Source organism: Paramisgurnus dabryanus, chromosome 13 (assembly GCF_030506205.2).
Source record: "Paramisgurnus dabryanus chromosome 13, PD_genome_1.1, whole genome shotgun sequence".
In the NCBI taxonomy this organism is placed as follows: Eukaryota; Metazoa; Chordata; class Actinopteri; order Cypriniformes; family Cobitidae; genus Paramisgurnus; species Paramisgurnus dabryanus.
In genome coordinates this window covers 18,751,844-18,774,260 of record NC_133349.1, presented here as the reverse complement: position 1 = coordinate 18,774,260, position 22,417 = coordinate 18,751,844, and the positions used below count along the sequence as shown (strand labels likewise).

General features: G+C 38.7%; 1 protein-coding gene across 2 annotated transcripts; it reads left to right on the top strand.

Moving 5' to 3' along the window:
• The first annotated feature begins 3,288 nt into the window (after positions 1-3,288).
• On the top strand, positions 3,289-21,798 carry snx27b (sorting nexin 27b). Of its 2 annotated transcripts, none has more exons than XM_065245720.2 (13): positions 3,289-3,755; positions 7,904-8,135; positions 8,240-8,432; positions 8,620-8,684; positions 15,970-16,074; positions 16,259-16,337; positions 16,721-16,884; positions 16,959-17,048; positions 18,194-18,343; positions 18,505-18,633; positions 19,422-19,481; positions 19,560-19,622; positions 19,711-21,798. In XM_065245720.2, exons 1-13 carry the CDS (start codon positions 3,430-3,432, stop codon positions 19,753-19,755), a joined length of 1,701 nt encoding a protein of 566 aa, XP_065101792.2. In that variant the 5' UTR covers positions 3,289-3,429; the 3' UTR covers positions 19,756-21,798. The 2 variants fall into 2 exon arrangements, with proteins under 2 accessions (XP_065101792.2, XP_065101791.2); XM_065245719.2 differs by having other exon boundaries at positions 3,290-3,755; positions 19,560-19,608.
• The last annotated feature ends 619 nt before the right edge of the window (positions 21,799-22,417 follow it).

Below are 22,417 nucleotides of genomic sequence, written 5' to 3'. Positions count from 1 at the left end.
GTATGCAGAGGAACAGGAGGAAAAATAAAAAATCCTTCTCTTAATTTTTACTAGGATCATGTACATTGCCAAATACCTTGTGTCATAAAAGAACAAATATTGAATGGACTTGTTTTCCTTAAAGCAACACTATGTAGTTTCCATGTAAAAATTACTTACAGCTCCCCCATGTGGTTGAAAAGTGCAACAGTGCCTGGTATCAGACACACTTTTGCAGGCAGGGGGAGGGGCGGGGCTGTGTTTCCTACCCTCCACCGCCACTTTCAGAGTGTGCTTGTAGCAGCTAGGAGGCTTCTCAGGTTGCAGCAACAGTGCAATTTGTCCAGTTAAAAGTTGTTCACTGAAATAATTTTAGAGACATTATTTAAAGGTAAAAAAACTACATAGTGTTGCTTTAAGAAAACATTATATTCATATGAAACGTTTTAAATAAACTGATGAGTTTTGCATCAAATAAGTTTTTGTTATCAAAAGACGATGAATAATATAACTATTCATAGATCATTCATTATTTGTCTCATTTTCATTTAAGTGGCCGTTCGTATCAGGTCGCGCATCTAGACGCGCGGCAAACGCCCTCAAATACAGACGCATCTGAATCTAAACTCGTGTTCACAGGCGAGCGCTTTGAAAAGCAACCCGTGCGTCTTGCGCTAACATTTTAAAGCCGGCAAATTACGCGAGTGGGGCTGAATAAGTGCTGGCCGCAGCAACCTTCAACCCAGTGGCATGACAACTCACAATTCTGCGCACATTAAAAAATTGCCATTACACAGAGTTACTACAAAAGGCATGGGCGGGCATAGGAGAGAGAGCTCGCACACAAGCCCATAACCTGTTTGTGTGGGAAAACACTGCTAATCTTTCATGATAAACTCGAATCAGTCGTCTTCTCTGCCAGTAACATCTGACGTTTACGTGAAAATGCAAGTACAAAACACACCCAACTTTTAATTCTTTCATTCAGTGTCATGAATGAGAGGCGCTGTCTAGGGGCTTCACGCAGAGAAAGAGAGAGAGCGCGCGTGCACAAGAGAGGCACCACCGAGCAAGCACAACAATAAATGAAGCCGTTTTAAATGAAAATAAAAATGTAACGTTAAGTGTTGCGGCCATTGTTGATTTTGTGGCGCACACAAACAAATCAATGTATGGATAACACTGCCAGGAGCAGAAGCCGCCATTACGCGAAATGAATGTAAACAGCGACGCGTCGACGCATTTTACGCATGTCGACGTATTTTCATAGTCGACGTAGTTGATGACGTTGACGCGTCGTTGCAGCACTAAATTGGTTGATTAGATAATTGCATTAATGAGAAATTGAACAGGTGTTCCTAATAATCCTTTAGGTGAGTGTATAACTTACATTATTAATATACATTCATATGTTTTGTTTCTGGGTATTTTGTTCCTAAATAAAGGAAGAAAGAGACTTCAATTCATTTATAAAACAAGTAAAATAAAATTGCTCAGCATTTATGATTATCAGTCATGCAAAATATTATTTTGCTAAAAAATAAATGTCTCCATCTTGTGGTATATTTCTAAAAAGGCTCTTTGATCTCACAGCATTACAGTTCCCAAAATTTTGGCATTTAGTATATTATGTGTGTGTGTGTGTGTGTGTTAGCCTTATGGATATTTGTAAAGTAGTATGCTCCAAAACACTGGCAAAAATCACTTTTAGAAGATGTCAGCATTCAAAACTTACAATTTTTTTATCTGATTTCAGATACATTATTTTTACAATAATTAATTTATTCCCAATACGAAAGTGTATAATAACAGGTTTTTTAAATGAGTTAAATGACGTAGTAGCCTATTTGTGTTTGGTTAGTATATGATTTCTGCATGATGACCACAAAACTATGTTTGAAGAATTGAAATGTTTTAAATATTTTAAGAATTGGATTTAATGACTTTTTAACATCCCTCCTTTAGTTTTATTCAAGTGAAGCCAAGAGGCAATCTTACCATGTGAGTATGAACAGTGGCGTTAGCCGTCCTACTCGAACTAGGGATGGCTGACGCGAAACAGTCGTTCCGAAGCTTTGCGAGATCCCGAAGCGCAGATGTGTCGAAACACTGATCCGAAGCGTGATTCAAAACACCCATGTCACGTGACTATGACCAAACGAAGCCTCGAAGTGTTTCACTAAATGTTTCATCAGGTGTGGTCTGCCGAATCAGCGTTTGATTGGCACGGTCGGGAACAGACAACACAATCGCACATCTGTATAAAAGTGAAATAAACGCATATTGACCTTGTGGGTTTTTGTGAGAGGAGTTTTTCAAAGGCTGGAGAAATTATCTGTAAAAAAGAAGTAGGCTAAGTCCTTCCACACACAGCAGATGTGACATGGTGGCTTGATATATTTTATTAATTTCTTATTGTTTATGTGGTATTTATCTCTATTCAATTTATTTATTAAATAGACCAGCTTATAGTTATTGACAATGATGAGCCTAAAAGCTCATGTAGTTGTCAAACAGATGTTAAAACAACAACAAAAAATATGTAATTTAATTGTGACGACGGTAATAACAATGCGTTTCCCGGGGTTCGATCCAAAGGGCTTTTGCATGAGAGTCTAGGACACTATCCACTCTCCCATCTGAACACTTATATCAATTACACAACATGTGGGATACAATTTGTCAGCGCTCGTCTAAAACCTTGTCAAGGCTGATCTATGGCAATACGTGCAAATGACCACTAGGTGTCACTGTGGAGGCTGTTTCGATCCATGTTTCGAAGCCTCGACACAATTGATTCAACTGTTTCAGTGTTTCACGAAGCCTCGCTCTGCCCATCACTAACTCGAACCCGGCCCGTCCCTAGAGGTAATCGAACCGGGGATCGGCCCGGCAAAAGTCCACGGCCTCTAGGGTCTGTCACTAGAGCACCTCTTGAGATCAGGGAATGAGGTTTACTTTACTGCACAGTTTTCACTAATTGGCCTCCGTTACATTTTCATAAGTGAAGGCATCGACCCCACAGAGGTTAAAAGCTAAATAGCCTCCTATTCAGTTTCATTCGCACTACGTATCCCATGGTGCACTTGCGTTTTGTCACGTGACAGAAGTAAAAAGGTGTTTTCGACTTCATGCCGCGCAGACTGATATGCGTATGACATCAAAGTACCGCGAGAGCGATTCGATAAATCTTACGGAGCAGTCTGATCTCAAATATCTCTCGCGGTGTTTTGATGTCAGTCTGCGCGCCACCGCGTGAAGTTGAACACACCTATTTTAATGCATACAGGCGCACCCATAGATATCTATGGGCGCACCAGTGTCTCGTGACGGAGGCGGTTTGGCGTCACTCTTTCCCGTCTGGAGTCTGACGCATTCCTCCAGCCAATAAGCTCATGTAGCACTTTAACGCTCCAGACCGCTGTGGAGGGAGGATTTCTTCAAATAAACATGGCAGATGTTGTCGAAGGAGACTGTACTCGTTCCGCTGCCCCTTCCGCTCCACAGTCGTCGGCTCGTAACGGATCCGGCATGAGCTCTGGGACGTGCGCCGGTGGGCACGTCACGACCACGGTCGCCTCCGGGCCTCGGCTGGTCCGCATAGTCAAATCGGACTCGGGCTACGGTTTCAACGTCCGCGGGCAAGTGAGCGAAGGAGGGCAGCTGAGGAGCATTAACGGTGAACTTTACGCCCCGTTGCAGCACGTAAGCGCCGTGTTACCGGGCGGCGCTGCGGACCGAGCCGGAATCTCAAAGGGCGACCGTATTCTTGAAGTGTAAGTTTATGTAATACAAATTAAATACCTCAGCAAGACGCTCGCGAGGATCGCGAGTCGCCGCCAAGCATCAGTTTAACCGTTATGCCGCTATCTTCCTTTACAACCTGCACTTAATACACAAATAAAGACTATATTTGTTTTTAAATGCCAGAAATAACTAACGTTACATTTAAGGCATTTGATATCTTCTGGAAAGAGAATCTGACGCTGAGCTGCTAACGTGGCTAATAAGTAGGTTGATGGATGGGAGTGAGTAGCTGAAAGTTAGCCAACGTTGTCACTGCAGCACTACATATCACCCTATCTGTCAATATGCACACACTATTTAAAAATACATAATAATTAAGTCACATACATGTAATAAGGCTTTTTCAGAAAGCATACTTGTCCTGGAGTTAGAGAGCACCAGATCACAGTTATATAAATGATTTAGCATTTTGGGTACATCTTAGTCTGTCATCCAAACATCTTCTGTTATCACAAACATCTCATCATCTTGAAATTGTAGCAGATACCTCTGTTTTTAGCAGCTGTCTTTGTAGACACATTTCAAGGACACCTATTTGTAGACAGAATGGACTTTGTTTTCAAAAAATACGCTTCACTGCTCTTAATGCCAAAACATCCATTCGTACACAGTGTATCTGTCTGTCATATGCATTGGTTTTCGTACCTATGTGAATGGCCGCTTCATTTCCACCAGATAAAGGAGGTTTGTGTTGGGATGTGTGTGTCTTCATTGCAGATTCGGGTCACATACTGTACCGTGAACAGACAGGCTCTCTCTCTCTCTCTCTCTTCCTTCTGACTGTGCATCGTTCTAAGCAATACTGAGTCAAAATAAACCGCAATATTTGTGCAAACAATGGATTTTATTTACACTTTAGGTTTCTGTGATCAGGCACATCCTACATATAACCATGGTGATCTAAAACATTTGCAGCAAGGTTATGTAACAACTGACTTGTTTGTGAATTACATGAGACGTGAGTGGTATATTTGATTCCTTGTCCTCAAGTGAATGATGTTGTGATGTATGACTTGTTTACGTTGTTTTGTCTCGAATCACCACTGGTATGGTTCCGGTTCCATGTTAATATTCACAAGGCACCTCATCGATGCTAGCATACGTTGCCATGGAGACAAGTGGTTTCCGTGGTGTTGGGCTCAGCATCAGCAGCAGTCAGTTTAAACTCAAGACAGAGAGGTGAACAGAAAATGTATCTCACACGCACTCTATCAAATAGGTACTCAATGTCTTCCTCAGGTCAATGCCTTTTTGACTTGTGCTTGCTTACCTCTCCAAGTTTCCTTTCTCTTTTTCAGCATAAAGGGGCAGTCACACTACACTTTCATTCCACTGACTTCAATTCATATGCATGTGAATGCGTCAGGAAGTAAACGTAAGCTCGTAAGCAAAAATATTTCACATTTCTCTCCAAATTTTGATGTTCGTATGAACATTTAAGTCTGGTGAACTTTGACCCTCGAATTCGTTTCACGTGGAGACATGGAAGAAAACTGCTACATCGCGACGTGACCTTTGTCTCTACTGAAAAGCAAAAATGGATGAAGCGCTCCCCGCCCATATTCGCAGCAACATCCAAAAAAAGTTCACATGCACAAAGTCTAGTTTGACCACCTCTTAAATGTAAACCATATTAAAAGACATCTTGCTCATTAGTTTCTTTGTGCCTTTACATTGTAATCTTATGAATGCATAAATGTACTAAATCATTTAAGAAAATTTCCTTTCGTTTGTGCATACATAAATGAAATGTCATTTGCACATGTTGTGAAACTCAGAAAGTGACATTACAAACTGTTGGTAGTGCCGTTTAAGTGGTCCATGGACATTCTTTCCTATTTCAAAACTATGATTCAATAGCATGACATTCTGTCAGTCCATAATGTGCGGTACAGAAGGATGAGAGATTGTTTAGTTGATTCAGCTTTTTTTGAGTAGTGCTGATGTGCGTGTGTGTTGGATTGGCTGCCTGGGAGTGTTTTTTGAGTGTCTATAAGAAGGAGACTGGAAAGAGAGTGAGTATGTCAATGCTCTGCTGATTGCTGTTAAGTAACTCTGAAGTACTTTGTTCCAGTGATCTAGCTGCGCTGTGTGTTTCAAACTAAACCTTTTACATTCGCTTCAGAATGCAGGTTCAGTCAAGGGCATCCTGGTCCTTTTTTCTGCTCCATCAGATGCCTACATTGTAGTAATGATGACAGATCTTGCTTTCCTGTTGCTGGTAGAGCGTGGCTCTTGCATTGTTGGGTCTATGGGTTTGATTCCCAAGGAATACATATATTGATCAGATGTAAGGCCTGAATGCACACATGAAATCACTTTTGGTTACAGCTTCTCCCAAATGCATACATGTAAATGTCTTCCACTATGTCAGGCTTAAACACACAGAAGGGTCATGAGGTCAGGTTCAGGTGTGACATTGACAAATATTAAAGAAATAGAAACTCCAGGAACTTAGGAACTTAAACAGTAGCTTAGCATTAGATTAGATTTATGATCTGACCTTAAAGGGATAGTTCACCCCAATATGAACTTTTGTCATCTTTACCCAACCTCATGTTGTTCCAAAAAGTTTCTTGACTCTGCTCAATACAAAATAAGGTGTTTTGATAAATGATAGTAAGCACGCAGTTGATGTACCCATTGCCTTCCATAGTATTTCCCTTTTCCTACTATGGTGGATGTCAAAGAGGCTGTTTACACTTGGCATTAACATGCGTTTTCGCCGATCGGATCACAAGTGGACGACGTTAATGGCAAGTGTAAACGGTGTTCAAAACGTTTTGAGGTCTTCCTCTTTCAACCACATTCAGAGGTAGTCGAAACTCGAAACCCCTTTCAATCAGATTGCTTTTGTTGTGTAAACGCACATGTGGTTGAATGTGTTCGAAAAGACACACGCCTTCTCTCTGCCCATTTATCTAATTTGAGGTACTGAACACAATGTTTTAAGTCTTTTCTGACTTCTGGCGCGAACACACGGTGCACAGCGCTGTTTTTAGCCTTTCATTCATAAAACTAAAGCGGATGATCTCCGCGTAGTTTCATTTTGCAAGCGTGTGAAAGATGCACAATCTTACTTCATCAATTGCGCTGAAATATCAGTGAAAGCTTTTACATACACACATACAAAACACTGTGCAGCATGTTTACTTACAACAAAAGCAGTGGACTCTGGCATAATATTAGTTCGCGATCATTTAAACTCGTCATTACTCCCGCTTGCGTTTACATGCCAGCAAAGAGACTCGCTCACAGTCTCACAGACCACCCCATCACAGTATTCAGGACAGAAGCGGTCAAAACTGTACAAAAGAGACGGATTTAAATACCAGGTGTAAATGTGATGTGTCTCTCTCGTCCACTTGTGATCCGATCGATGAAAACACATCTTGATACCAAGTGTAAACAGCCCCAAAGGGTAACATCAACTGTATGATTACATCATTCTCATTCAGAATAAAGAAACTCATACGGTAAATGATGACATAATTTTGGGGTGAACCATCCCTTTAAAGGGGCCATCCCATGAAAATCTGACTTTTACCATGTTTAAGTGCTATGATTGGGTCCCCAGTGCTTCTGTCAACCTAGAAAATGTAAAAAGATCAACCCAGTAACTTAGTTTTGGTAAACCATTCTCTACAAGCACATGAAAAAATAGGTCGTTGAAATTTGGCTCTCCTTATGATGTCATAAGGAGCTCTTATTATAATAATACCACCCCTTAATCTTAATCTAACCTCTGCACTGCCATTTAGTGCAGAGAGAAAGAGAGATAGAAAAATAATTCACAGCACAATTGAGTTTTAATTACGATAATCCACCATCATTGTGATCAGAATACACTTCATCAGCTCATATGCATTTTATAGGACACACCCAAAACGGCACATTTTTTAACTTGCCTACAAAGTGGCAATTTTAATATGTTATAAAAAATAATTATATGGTATTTTGAGCTAAAACTTCACATATGTGCTCTGGGGACACCAAATATTTTTGACATCTTAAAAAAGTCTTGTGACATGTCTCCTTTAACTCTCTAAAGTTCCTATTGTATTTGATGTCACATTCATTTTCTTGTTCTTATCTCCTCTCTGTTTTCTGTTTTCAGTAATGGGGTAAATGTGGAAGGAGCCACTCATAAGCAAGTGGTAGATCTAATCCGAGCAGGAGAAAAAGAGTTGGTCTTGGCCGTCCTGTCAGTCCCCCAGCCAGAGACAGACAGCCTTGATCCAGGGGACGATGGCTCGTCTCAGTCTTGCTACGACTACAGCGACAAGCAGGCCGTCCCCATCTCTGTGCCCACTTACAAACATGTAGAGCAAAACGGGGAGAAGTTTGTAGTGAGTGTTTTACTGCTGTAGACACTTTGCTTTGCCCGAATGAATAGATTAACAGTGTTTTAAAAGTTGTCATTTTAAAAATAGTTATGCGTGTGTGTGTTCAGGTGTACAACGTGTACATGGCAGGCAGACAGTTGTGCTCCAAGCGTTATCGGGAGTTTGCCATCTTACATCAGAATCTGAAGAGGGAATTTGCAAACTTTGCATTTCCCAAGCTGCCAGGGAAATGGCCTTTCTCACTTTCTGAGCAACAGCTAGACGCTCGCAGACGAGGGCTTGAGGAGTACCTGGAAAAAGGTAAATGAGGAAGAAATATGATAGCATTTTTTGTAACTGAGGTGTTTTTAAAGTTTTAAATTGCTATGAAAAGCAATATAGACATTATTTCAAATGTAACTGGATTTTTGAGGCACATTAAAATCTTAAAAATAACAATTTGCTGGTATTTTCAACATCCTGATTGTTCTGTCTCTTTCTTTACCAGTATGTTCTGTTCGGGTTATTGGGGAGAGTGACATTATGCAGGAATTTTTGTCAGAGTCAGACGAGGTAAGACATTTTTGTGTGTATAATGGATATATTAAATCTGTCTGTAAAGCATGCATTACATACATTACACATTTTCTGAATAGAAAAAGTAGCCACATCATTATTTTGTAAAATATTTCTGTTGTCATTACAAACATGGAGTTTAAGCAAAATAGTTTTGTACTTTGTCGCTTTTCGAAAATCTGTTTTTGTTAATTGTTGTTTACTGTCAGGTAAGAGTAAATGCGAGCTGTTGATAGATTAAACATGAGTGGCTTTTTATGTTTTGGCTCAGTGTTGACCCATTTTGAGAACGTCCTATCTTCAGCCTGTGAGATCGCTAATGCATGATAGTAACGGGGGGCGGGGCAATAGTTTACTCATTCGTTTATTTGTTAATTTTTTACTCCTTATGACAAGTCAAATGATTGGCGGACACAAAAGAAGCCGATTTACTCACTGTCATGACCGCAACATTCTTAAAACTGATGACATTAATCCGAGCCTTTAGCCCATAGGCTCTCTGAAATTTCTTGTATGCAAGGAAGCGGGAACAACACACTCGCTGGATTTAAATCCCTGCGTGCCTCACAACCTCTCTAGTATTAGAAGCTCATGTGCCAGGAAGAGTCAGAGTCATGCGCATTACAAGTTTAGGTACTATGAATCCATGCCGCATGCGTTTGGGTCTGAGCAAGAGTCCAAGACTTGCGCATTACAAGTCCAGGGTTTGTATTCTTAAAGCTATCTCTCAGAGAGCTCCAAATTTAGCTTAAAATTTTCTATGTAGGAGTCTAAAGAGCTTAAGAGCATTCAAGACCAATCTGAGAGCAACTCTGAGCAAGGAAAATACAAAAACTTTTATCTTTTTGATGAGGTGGGGCTTACCCTGTTGCTATGTATGACACAGTGTTTTGACGACTGTGATTGGTTGGTTGTCCAAGAAGGAAGAAAAAGAGTGCTTTTATGTATAGGGTTTATTAAAAGCCATCAGTTTGAAATTACAGGTATACTTTATCCTGTTTCACCGTACATACACACACATGTACCATGCTGTTAATGTCATACTTTTCTTAGAAATTTGTCACTAGGAGCAACTCTTTGCGCTAAGATTTTTCATGAATACGGGCCGAGGTGTGTGCAAGAAGGAATCCGTGCACTTTACAAGCTCTCTCACGCAAAGTGAAGCTCACAAACCCTCTCTTGCAAGAAAAGGCAAGAAATGCGCATGCTAATGTGAAACTATGATGATAATAATAGTAACTATGGCCAACTATCGTCATGAAAGCCCACTATCGGCCATATGTCTGACAATCGTCGATACATGATAGTATCGTCTATCGGCACAACCCTATTTTGGCTGCTTCATGAATTTTTTTGTAATTGTTCAGTGGTCAGTAATGATTGCAAGGACAAGTGGCAAGAAACTGCGAATTCTATAAAAGAAATGCCTTTTCCCATTCACCTAAATAATCACATGGCAACCCTGTCAGGACATGCATGTTTTTGTCTGCTAAAACAGGCCTGATTTTTAGGATCATCATTACATGAGGTTATTATATTTCCCACATTGAAAGCAAATTTAATTACATTTGTCCTATATATTGTATTGCTATAACAATGCCAAGGTCATTGGTTAAATTTCCAAAGAACTGATAAAAATGTATGCCACAATGTCAGACGATTTGGATATATGTAAATAAACATATAATAGCCTTTTTTTGTAACTGAGGTGTTTTTGCAAAAAAATCATTGAGGTTTAGTGTAATAAAGATAATAGATTTTAAAGGTGCCATAGAATGAATAAACTGTATTTACCTAGGCATAGATGATTAATATGAGCTCTGTACATGGTAATGACATATCATGATACTCAAACGCGTTTGTTTCCTCATTTTTATGTAAACCTCGTGCACACAAAGACTGCTGGAAAACAGGACAATCTCAACATAACACAGACTGTGACGTCACAGTCCAGATTTACACCCCAACATTAAATTCATGACTCCAGACTAACATTTGAGAGATGTGGCACTGGTGCCACCAAGTTCTACAGTTGGTGGCGCTGGGCCTCAATTTGGTGGTACCAGTCACTGGGTGGTGTAAAAACAAACAAACAAAAAAACCCACTAAAACTAAGTCATACATGTTTAATGCATTAATACATGTATTACAAATAGAGATACTTTTCTTCTTGGCATAATTTTTTTTTACTTCTCCATACTCTTAACGTATATTTGCCTAACTGTAAACCATGAAACTTACAATCAACTTTTTCTTACTTTGTTGTAAAAGCTTTAGGCTACTTTAACACAGTTAAAGTAAAGAAATCACATTCTTGTGCTGTAATTACTACAAATTGTCTCCATGCACTCTAGAGATATCATCTGGTCAGGACGTGTTATTTGAGCAGGACTTGTAAACTCTAATCTGAGGTACTGAGCACAATGTTTTACATCTTTCTTGACTCTGACATAGGGGTGTGCAAAAAATCGACTGCGATTATCATGCGCGTGTCATCAGTTAAGCCGGTTCCGTGATTAGAAGTAAATCGCCATCAGCTGCTTTCAGATGGAGCGGCATTTATTGCACAGACCTGTAGTTCACCGAGAAGCTAGTTAATCGGAATCGATGTTCCTCGATTATGAACCCGATTTTGCCTAGCTTCTCGGTGAACTACGGGTATGTGCAATAAATGCCGCTCCATCTGAAAGCAGCTGAGGGTGATTTAATACTAATCACCGAACCGCCTTTACTGATGACACGCGCATGATAATCGCAGTCGATTTTTTGCACAGCCCTACTCTGACACAGTGTACAGCGCTATCTTTAGGCTTTCAGTGATAAAACTAAAGTGGATGATCTCCTCGTCCTCGTCTAATTAGTTTAATTTTGCGAGCGTGTGAAAGTTGCGCTGAAATATCATGGAAAGCTCTTACATATTCATGTACAAAACACTGTGCAGCATGTTTACTTACAACATAAGTAGTGGACTCATAATATTAGTTTGCAGCAATTTAAACCCGTCATTTCTCCCGCTTGGTTTAAACGAAAGCAGAGGGACTCCCTGCAGTCTCCACAGACCAGGCCCGGGGTGGGTAATCGGGAGAACCGGGAGAATTCCCGGTGGGCCGCTTCACTTTTGGGCCGGTCGAGGTTTTTTTTTTACATTTGTCACGTTAGTGAGTCTATCTTCTCTTAAATGACATTTCACGCATTTCGCTTTGACACTGCAGCGCGCAGCCTCTGCATGGGTTGTACCATGTGAGGGAGTTTTCCCCTCCACTCCCATTGAGTTGGTTCGATCCATAGCACGTCCAAGAAAACTTTTCTCCGGTAGGCTGGGCCGGTGTTGTGTCGAAGTCTGTTCCCCCTATGTTCCCCCTATTTTTCCCTTCAGTGTAGTGTTTTTTTAACGCGTTTTTATCACGTTATAGGTTTTATTATTTATATATTTAAAGTTTTAATGGCTACTGAGATGTATATGTGCTCATTTCTGTAATGTATCTGTATTGTTCTTAATGGTAAGTCAATTATTTTTACAGTATGAATCATATTATATGTATAATATTTATATTTATTATGTATGCAAACATTAAATTTTTAAAACAACCAGTAAAGGAAAAAAAAAAGAAAAAGACAGGCTATATTTTAAAAGAAATGCCCTAATAGAAAACTGTCAAATGTATGAAATATTTAATAAATTGTATTATAAAATACATGATATTATTGCCTTTAAGTATAACCAATTCAAATCTTTAATCTTTCTAAATGTAACGTGATGAAAACGCTATATAAACACTACACTAAAGGGAAACATAGGGGGAACTGAGTTCGACACAACACCGGCCCTACCGTAACAATACGCGTCTGAGAGGAGGAGGGCGTAAAAAACAGGTTGAAGAAAAAATCCATTGGAGGAGGATGCTGCCAAATGTGCCAAACTTACAGATTTATTTTCAAGAGGACAAACAAAAGTGACAACAGGTTACTTAAAGAGAAATAAGCCTAGTAATGATTAGCATTAGCAACGTAATTATTCTTCTTATACCGTTGTCAAACTATTTACAAGCCAAAAAGTTTTTTTGTTAAAATATATTACCCTTTTGTGTATACATGGCGATTCATAGACTTTGCAAATATTATGCAAGCAGCTTCTGAGCAACCCCCAATGAAAATGAGGAGTAAACAATATGAATTAAAGTGATTTAACCCTCAGGTTGTGTTCAGAACCCTATGAGACCTTTTGTTTTCCCAGTCAAAAATGACCAGCCTAAAAAAAGCTTATAAATCACTTGTTATGCTATTTACCCAATATTGCGCAATATTTTTGTCAAATTGTTTTCTTTTTTAATTAGGACTTTTATATTTCTATTTACATTAATCATCGGCCTCATAGCAATAGCAATGCTAATAATTTATCAACCTTTCCTTGTGGAATAGATTCTAAAAGGGCTGGGTTATTTATATATTTTATATATTGGACCGAACACGCTGCTGGGTTAAAATTGACCCATTGCTGGGTTTTTTTAACCCAACTTTGGGTTATTATAATCCATGGTTGCATAACAACAGCCCAACATTGGGTTATTTTTAACCCAGCATGTTTTCTGTCCAATATTTACCCATTATGGGTAAAAAGTAACCCAGTCTTTTTTAGAGTGTAGAGGAATATTTTTGTTAACTTCTTATCTTAAGTGAAATATTATTTAACTTTGACCTTATTTGTTGAACCATGATATTAATAAAAACTATAGTAAGAGCTGAACTGTTGCTTTATTTATCCAATTTGAAAAAAGTGCTAATTTGGAATAACACTATGGAAAAAGTGGGCCGGTCTTGGGCCTGAAACTCCCGGGCTGAAAAGTGGCCCCACTCCGGCCCTGCCACAGACCATCCCCACAATGTATCATGACAGAAGTTGTCGAAAGTTGACAAAGAGATGGAGTGGTGATATGCACCTGAGATAAGATAGAAAGGCAGTTTTATAAAAACTGTATATATATATATATATATATATATATATATATATATATATATATATATATACTATAGAAGTTATAGGTTAAATGGGTTTGGATCACTTCTTTCCATAACATATAGCCTCGTATAGTTTGTTTTATAAAAACTGTAGTTATGTTGACCTTGGCGGATCTGCTTGTGTTTATTTTATTTCATTATTTTTATTTATTTAAGACATTTCATTTTAAACTATGGTAAGATATTGTAAGGGTGTACCTTACATATGGTGGCAAATCACTGGATGCTACCACTAAAGAAAGACTTGGAAAATCAGCAAGTTTGTTTATTGTAGATATTCAAGAAAATCATTCTGCAACCGAAATTTGGGGTGACATCCACATGCAACTTGAATTTGGTAGTGATGGCAACAAATAACAATATAAACATTTTTATTGACACAGGTGTTATTACAAAACACTTGTTTGGGTTCTGCCTTTTTACACTAAACACAATCTGTTGAGTGATTGACTGACTGTGCAGTACAGCAGCTTTCTCTGGTTTCTGACACATTCAGATGACAGTCCTTCTCGACAGTAAAAAAGCTTTACTGATGACTTTCCAGTGATGACAGCCCTAACAGAACTGCATCAAATTTAATTATCAGGCAAAATGAAGGTACTCATTTATGGCACTTGACTCAAACAGTGATCACTTATCAAAGTACCATTCCAACAGTCCAAAGACATGCTGGTTTGAATGGGAGATGTCAAATTGTCCTTCCCCACTTGGGTATTGTATAACTTGAATATATATTAAACACTTTGGGAAAGGGAGTTGGGCCAAGTACCAAAGCTTACTTGTAGCCAATCAGCAGTAAGGTACGTGTCTACTAACCAACATTGTTGCCTGGGTTGCGTATGTGTGGGGCGGGTTCTGGAATCTAGAAAGGTCTAGATTCTACTGGGGTAGGGGTGTGTTTGTTTATGTGATTTCAAATGTCAACATTGGCTTTTAGAGATCATGCACCCCGCCTTTAATATGGATAAACCAGTTGTTGCCATAAATATTGCCGTAGGTACTGATAAAGCATTAATAAATAAACATTTCACATCAGATTCTCAGCGAAGACAAACAACAGGCATGTAGCCATAAATTTAGAACCTCACAGAATCACAATCAGGAAGCCTTTAACTAGAAACACTGATTATTCAGACAATGGTTGTTGTTATGGTTGGTGTGTAAATATATTGTATGTCATTGTATTGTTTTGGTGACTCTTAGGTTGTTTTCACATATGTTGGTGCGCACCGTGGTGCGGCCTCGGAGCGCACCAAAATACATTGTATCATTTTTCAGTTAGTGCGGTCCGTGTTCACATATATATTTTTTACTTTACTCGAAATGCCGCACTGTACACCATGTGACAACGGTCAGCGCTGTCATTGGTCTCTGACAGCTCTTACCGTCTCATGACCACCCCCACGTTTCCACGACAACCACCCTGACAGGGAGAGCGCAGCTATCAAGATGTGGAGATAAAGTGCGAAGTTTCTTTGCTTTAACACGAAATTGCGTAGCTGTTCTATTAAAGCCTTTCTCACGGAGCCGTTTGCTAAAAAACCCGTAATGTCACTATTTGTGTGTGGAGGACAGCTATGCATTTATAAAATCATCAGCTCAAACGTAAAGGAGACAGCGAATCTCTATGCAACGGACCAGGATTGGCTTGTTTGTTGTTAACCCACAATATAACACCCGGCTCACGTCACAACGAAAGCCCAGTGGCTCAAACATGTGGAGAACTTCCTGTATTTGGTTCGGCCCGAGGTCCAGCAGTGTTCACACCACAGGTGGGTCGCCCCAGAGTTCGGCAACAGCCGCTCCGAGACCACCTGTTTAGAGCGGCCGTTTAGTGCGCACCCGAGTGCCGCTGTTGTGTTCACACTGACCCAAACGCACCGTACTCGGAGCGACACGTCATTTGGGCCGACCTAAACAGTGTATATGTGAAAACACCCTTATATTAGCGTCCATACCTAATTTCTCAAGCAGTTCTCCAGTTTTCATTTCTACATGCCATAATAACTAAATAAAGTTTTTTTTTCTTTTTTTTTTTACTAAAAAGGAATCACAAAACATACATTTCTTGAAATGTTACTGATACAGTCTGAAATGCCGCTTTACATCTTCTTGAAATGTGGTAGCCGTGTTGTCTTTGTGTTTTAATTTGCAGGTTCTATACCTTGTGCAGGTGCACAGTGAACAAAACCACCCTGAGTGCTTTTCTGATTATTATAACATGTTTCATAAGTCTTGTTCTTTCTCTCTCACACACTTCTTCTAGAACTATAATGGTGTTTCTGATGTGGAACTGAGAATAGCAATGCCAGACAAAACTACAGTTACTGTCCGGGTGCGAAAGAATTGCACAACAGACCAGGTCTATCAGGTACTTCATTTAACCTATGTTATCACTTTACATCAAGTTTTGTCAACATGCTTTGCACTATGATTATTACAGTTAAATCAATATAAAGACTGATATTTGAATGGTATATTGTTCTGTAATAACATATTCTTAAAATGTCATTCTTTGTATTAATTTTCATCATTCCTACCTTTCTCACTTTCAGGCTGTGGTAACAAAGATTGGGATGGACAGCATTACTGCAAGTTATTTTGCTCTATTTGAGGTCATTAACCACTCATTTGGTAAGAGTTTGTATTGTCAGTAGTTTCTTTTTTATCAGCCTGTGTTTGGCGTAACAGTCCAGTCCGGTTTATATTGTGGTTATGATGAAATACTTTGTTTGTTGCTGTTAAGGGTTGTCCCCTTTAGGATTTGATGCTGATATTGATATTTTATTATTTATTATGCTTGGTCAATTAAAATTTTGTAAAATGTCTCATTATAAGGGTATGCATAAAAATATGCCAGATTGATATGAACAGTTGTTTTAAATAGATTTTTAACTAGCAGCAGTGATATATTTGCATGACGTTATAAATGTAATTATTTTGTTATAACTATCTATATGCCTATTCATCTATCACAGTTGCTAATTACTATTTCTCTGTCTCTCTCTTTCTCCTAGCACGCAAGCTTGCCCCTAATGAATTTCCTCATAAGCTTTATGTGCAGAATTACACATCTGCCATTCCAGGCACCTGTCTCACACTACGCAAGTGGCTCTTCACCACAGAAGAAGAGTTTTTGCTCAATGACAATGAAGTGGCCATCAGCTATTGCTTTCATCAGGTGTGTGTGTGATTGTGTGTGAAAATGTTTGTTTTTGTACTGGAATATAATGTTTTGTGTCTTCTCTCTCTTAGGCTCTGGATGATGTTAAAAGGGGATTCATCAAAGTTGGGGAGAAATCCTACCAGCTCCAAAAGCTTAACGAACAAAGAAAAATGACTATGGTCAGTCTCAAAACAGTGCTGATTTAAAGACTGTCAATTTGAGGATTAGTTCACTGCAAAAGACAACTTAGTCATCATTCCAAACTTTTAGAACTCTTTTCTGTGAAACACAATTCATAAAGTTCATCTGAATTGCATAAAATAATCGAAATATTCAAAATTTCTCCTTTTGTGTTCTGCAGAAGAAAAGTAGGAATGAAGACGTAATGGGTCTCATTCACTAAGCACGCGTACGCACAAATTTGTTCTTAAAATGTGTGTAAGGACGTTTTAACTTACAAATCATGATTCAACCAAAGCTTTCATATAAAAATGTATTTTAAATGTATGCAAAAACATAAGAATAACTTAGACCACACGTACGCAATAATCATGAACAAGGAAAAATAACCCTGTAATATATATCTGTGTTATATATTTTATGTATTTTTTGCTTCTATCAACCTAGAAAATGTGAAAAAGATCCAGCCAGTAACTTAGTTTTGGTAAACCATTCTCTGCAAGCATGTGAAAAAATAGGTCATTGAAATTTGGCTCCCCTTATGATGTCATAAAGTGATCTTATTATAAAAATACTGCCCCTTAATCTGCACTTTCCAACCACGGCACTGCCATTTAGTACAGAGATAAAGACAGAGAGAGAAATTATATTTACAGCACAATTGAGGTCGATTGCAACAAACCACCACCATTGCGATCAATGTTTGAATTTCATCAGCTCATTTGCAATTTAAAGGATTAAAACGGCACATTTTTGCTCACATCTACAAAGTGTCAATTTTAACATGCTATAATAAATTATCTATATCGTATTTTGAGCTAAAACTTTACATGTATACTTTGTGGACACCAAAGATTTATTTGACATCTTAAAAAAGTCCTGTGACATGGCCCCTTTAAATGTTAGTGCTGTCTTGATCAAAAACAACTTGCTCTGACATATCTTAAAATATATCAGTGCGAGTGTTGTGTCTCAAGATGCACACCAGTAGTGTTTATTTATATATTGTGCTTTTAGAAATGACTTAAATATCCTATTTTAACTAAGGCCGAGTCCTGGTTTAAGATGATCTCTGTCCGGGAAACTACCCCTTTAAAAAGAATCCCAATGTAACATTAATTTCTGGTCTATTTTCTGTCTGCAGTATTTAAGTATTCTTAGGACATGTGAGGGCTACAATGAGATCACTTTTCCTCACTGCTCCTGCGACTCGCGAAGGAAAGGTCACGTCATTACGGCGATAAGCATCCTTCACTTCAAACTCCACGCGTGCACAGAGGATGGCACTCTAGAGGTAAACGTGTTTGTTTTAAAGGAGTGAAAAGTTATTTTTCGCATTCTCACTTTCCAGGGTGTGAATCGGGTGTCATGATTTTACTGTCCCAGCTTAGAAGTGGTGAAAATGAGTCAGATCACAGTTTCTTATTTCTTGATGTGACCTCTGTCCGATTGCAGAATCAGGTGATTGCGTTCGAATGGTCAGAAATGCAGAGATGGGACACGGATGAAGAGGGAATGGCTTTCTGCTTCGAGTATGCACGAGGGGAGAAGAAACCTCGCTGGGTCAAGATCTTTACTCCATATGTGAGTCCTATATGCATGATGCAATAAAATACAGGGTTCCCACGGTCCTTGAAAGTTTGTGAATTTGGGGGGAAAAATTCAAAATTCCTTTGGAAGTTTTCGAAAATATACATACATGGATACAGGTCATTGAAAGTGCTTGAATCTAATTTATGCAAGAAGTTTTCTGGAAAAAAATCCATATTATTTCCTGTGTAGTGTAGGATAATATCATAAAAATTCTAGACACATGTGCTAAAATGTTCGCTTTAAATGCTTATATCTTCTGTATGCGAATGTTGATTCATACCAAAATGCTTTTTTGCATAGTTGTGTTTGACACATTAAAACGACCCGGGTTACGTATGTAACTTTTGTCCCCTAAGAAAGGAACGAGACGCTGCCTCTCCCTTGCCATACTTCCTGCGTCCCTGTAACTCTGTCTTTGGCAATATTTCAGATAGCGATATACTTCCTGCACCCTGTTTTTGTCGTTAAGCCTCACCATTGGTTGAATTTTATATACACATTCAGACACACTTACCACTGGAGGTCTCCCCAAAGTGTCACCTCAGTGATGCAGCGTGAGTTCCCTCAAAAGGGAACTGTAACAATGCATCTTAAAAGGTAACACAATGTAACCTTGCTCTCACTTGAAATGTGTCCCCACATTTAGTCCTTGAATTTGAGGGCATTGGACCTGGAAAGTCCTTGAAGGTACTTGAATTTGAAGTTAACTAAGGCGTGGGAACCCTGAAAATAACTTGCCTTCTGTATTTCATCCACTAAAGATGTCTTGTCTTTTTTAGTTCAACTACATGCACGAGTGCTTTGAGAGAGTATTCTGTGAGCTGAAATGGAGAAAAGAGGTGGGCTGCACCTTTAGAGTTTTATATAAGTGTGCGTTCGCTCCTCGAGTCCATGTATTGATTCATGTATTTGTTTAGGTTGAAGAGGAGGCCACAGACAAGGACAATAAGAACTGCAGTAAAGATGGTATGTGCGGTAAGGTAAGGCTCTGCCTGCCTTTGTTTGGCACTGTACACTTATAAAGTCCCAGCGTATAATGCATATCTAAAAGCCATCTCTCTTTTACAGAATATCTTCCAGCTGTTGAGAGACAGAAGGGATGGAGGCACATGAATGAAGAGATAATCTCCTCTTGAATTCTTAAATACACACACATACACTCATAGCTGCACACCAACTAAAAAAAGACCATTTCATATTAGTCACATGTGGCTTACGACACCCGCTCTACCATAGTTCCACACATCATAGATTCATACATAAATACTGTTGTTCAAATTCAAAAAACATACTACACAGGAACTGACACAACCACAGTACAGTAATGAGAACAAGTTAAGACTTTCCGAATCATTTCACCGTACTGGACGGATATGTTGGACATATAAGAAGTGACAACCAGCAGGAGGACTAAATGGCTACTCCAGAAGACTGACGTAATTCAGTGGAATGATGTCTGATCGACCCTGATGGTTAACATGGCACCAGCATTATGAATGGTCCAGGTGACTAATTCATATGTCATGTGACTGGTCACAAGACAAGCGTTTACAGACCTTGAAGTTGAAACAAATGTGAGATTTGAATTGTGCGGCTGGGGAACAAGGCTAAATCAGAAGAGAGGTAGAAGAATGCAAACCTATACGTTATCGTGACACTAACACACGCACATATACATGTGAGGGTGAAGATGCTTTTCCAGAATGTATCTGTAAAAAACAAGGAAAAACCATTACTACATTTTCCACTTGGACAATCATAGTGGAAGAGAAAAAGCCTTTATAGCCAAGTACAAAAGAGGGTAAGAGAGACAGATCAATACTTTCCATGCTTTTCAACACTAATTTGTCTGTTTTCTCGCTATTTGACACTATTGGTAGTGGATACAGATTTTTAGCCCTTTAGCTGAGGTTTTTCCACTTGTTCTCGTCTGTCTTTTTTGGTTTTCCAAAGCAGTATTTGTTTTTATTAGCAGAAACAAATGGAATTTGCATGTGGAAAGTGTTTAAATGAGGTAAGGCGTGTTAAACTGATATAAAAGTACTATGCTCTTATTTATAGGTAAAAGCATGAGAAAATCAGCCCATATTTTAACTAAACGAACAGTTAGGTGATAGCTAATATGGGAGACATAATAATGAGACTTCTGCAGAGCTTTTTGCAGGTGCAGATTTTCTGTGGGCTTGGCCGTTGCTCTGAAACATCTGCCTGCTGATGTGTAGGTGCTCTGAACATAAATGACTTGAGTTATATTAACAGTGTTATAAATGTGAAGCACTGAATTGGAAGTTGTGAATATTGGGCTGGGTGGTATGATTCCTGGGCTGTCACGCCCCCATCTAGCAGTAGATGGCTCTGGATGTCATTTTAAAATGTTTTACTTGTTTTCCATTTTACTTATTGTAGCGCAGGCGCATACAAACCTGTCACCCCAAAACATGACTTCTTTTGCACTTTTTATTTGATGTATGTATGAGTTTGTTTGTTAAAAAACTGACAGCATGCCATTTTCTGTCTGCACTGTTGAACTTTCCAATGAGGTTTCTGTGTCATCATTTTCATTATAATAGACATACTGAGAAAGCAATCATTTAGAAATTAAATGACCTGAGGACAATAGAAGAAAACTTTTGTAATCCAGTGTAAGTTATGCTGGTAATAGTGGGAACACAAAATCGTGGAAAGTCTCGCCCTAACCACGCTCTAAATTATTTTTTGTCATTTGTACGGTTTGTCATGGACTTTTAGGCAAACTTTCTTCTGTCTGTGTGTATCGCTCCCCCTCTTTCATCCTTTATCATACTCTCTTGTCTGTTTGCTCTGGTTGTGTTCTATTTTTGACTGAAACTTTAATTTATTTGAATATGATATTACGCAAATATCTCTGTGTACAGTATTTTCAGCCGTGTGAGTTTTTGAGTAAACTTTTCAAATAAGGCACAAAAAGTACATTAACAAAGCAAGGTCTAGTATAAATGAACTAAACAATGTAGGATGCATACTGCAAAAAAAGACAAACAGTATATTGGGAAGGTTTAAACTAGAAACCTTCAGTTGACATGGACAAAACAATGTTAAAGCATTTGATAATGTTTGGTCATAGCATTATAATAAAATGTAACATATTCTTTTAAATAAATTGATTTATTGACTCGACTATTGTATGAATGTGTGTGAACTTTTTAATGTTTATGTATAGCTTCTCTGTTAAATACACAATCAGATGGGGAGAAAATAATCGAAGTACAAGGCTGTGGGCAAGAGGTGCCAACACACAAATAATTTAACAACCTTATAAATTGTGAAGAGGGTTAGTAACACTAGTATTGCTTTCTATAGGTCAGCATGCCACTGACCTTGACCCCAGTGATTTTATCAGGCACTTAACAATTAAAGAACAAATAGGACCAGAAAGGTAAGATGGTCTGTGTCGCTTTATCAGTAACAAATAGCCTACTGTGCTGCCTTCACGTGCTATTGAAAGTTCCCACTTATAAAGTCGTAATTACTAGTTCAAATACTTTGTTGTTGTTGTAATTAATTAATTAATACAAGAATGAGGACAAGTCAAGATAAGGCTTTCTTCGGACTACTATATTTAACCATCCACGTACCCTTTATACATTAATGAATTTGGGTAAACTGCGTGTGATATTTTTGCTGTCTAGATAACACGGCGTATCAAGTGGTTATTTATGTTGTTAAATATGCAAGACTTTATAACAGCAAGGCAGTTGTTAGGGAGAAGAAAACTAATATCATTTACTTGAACTTG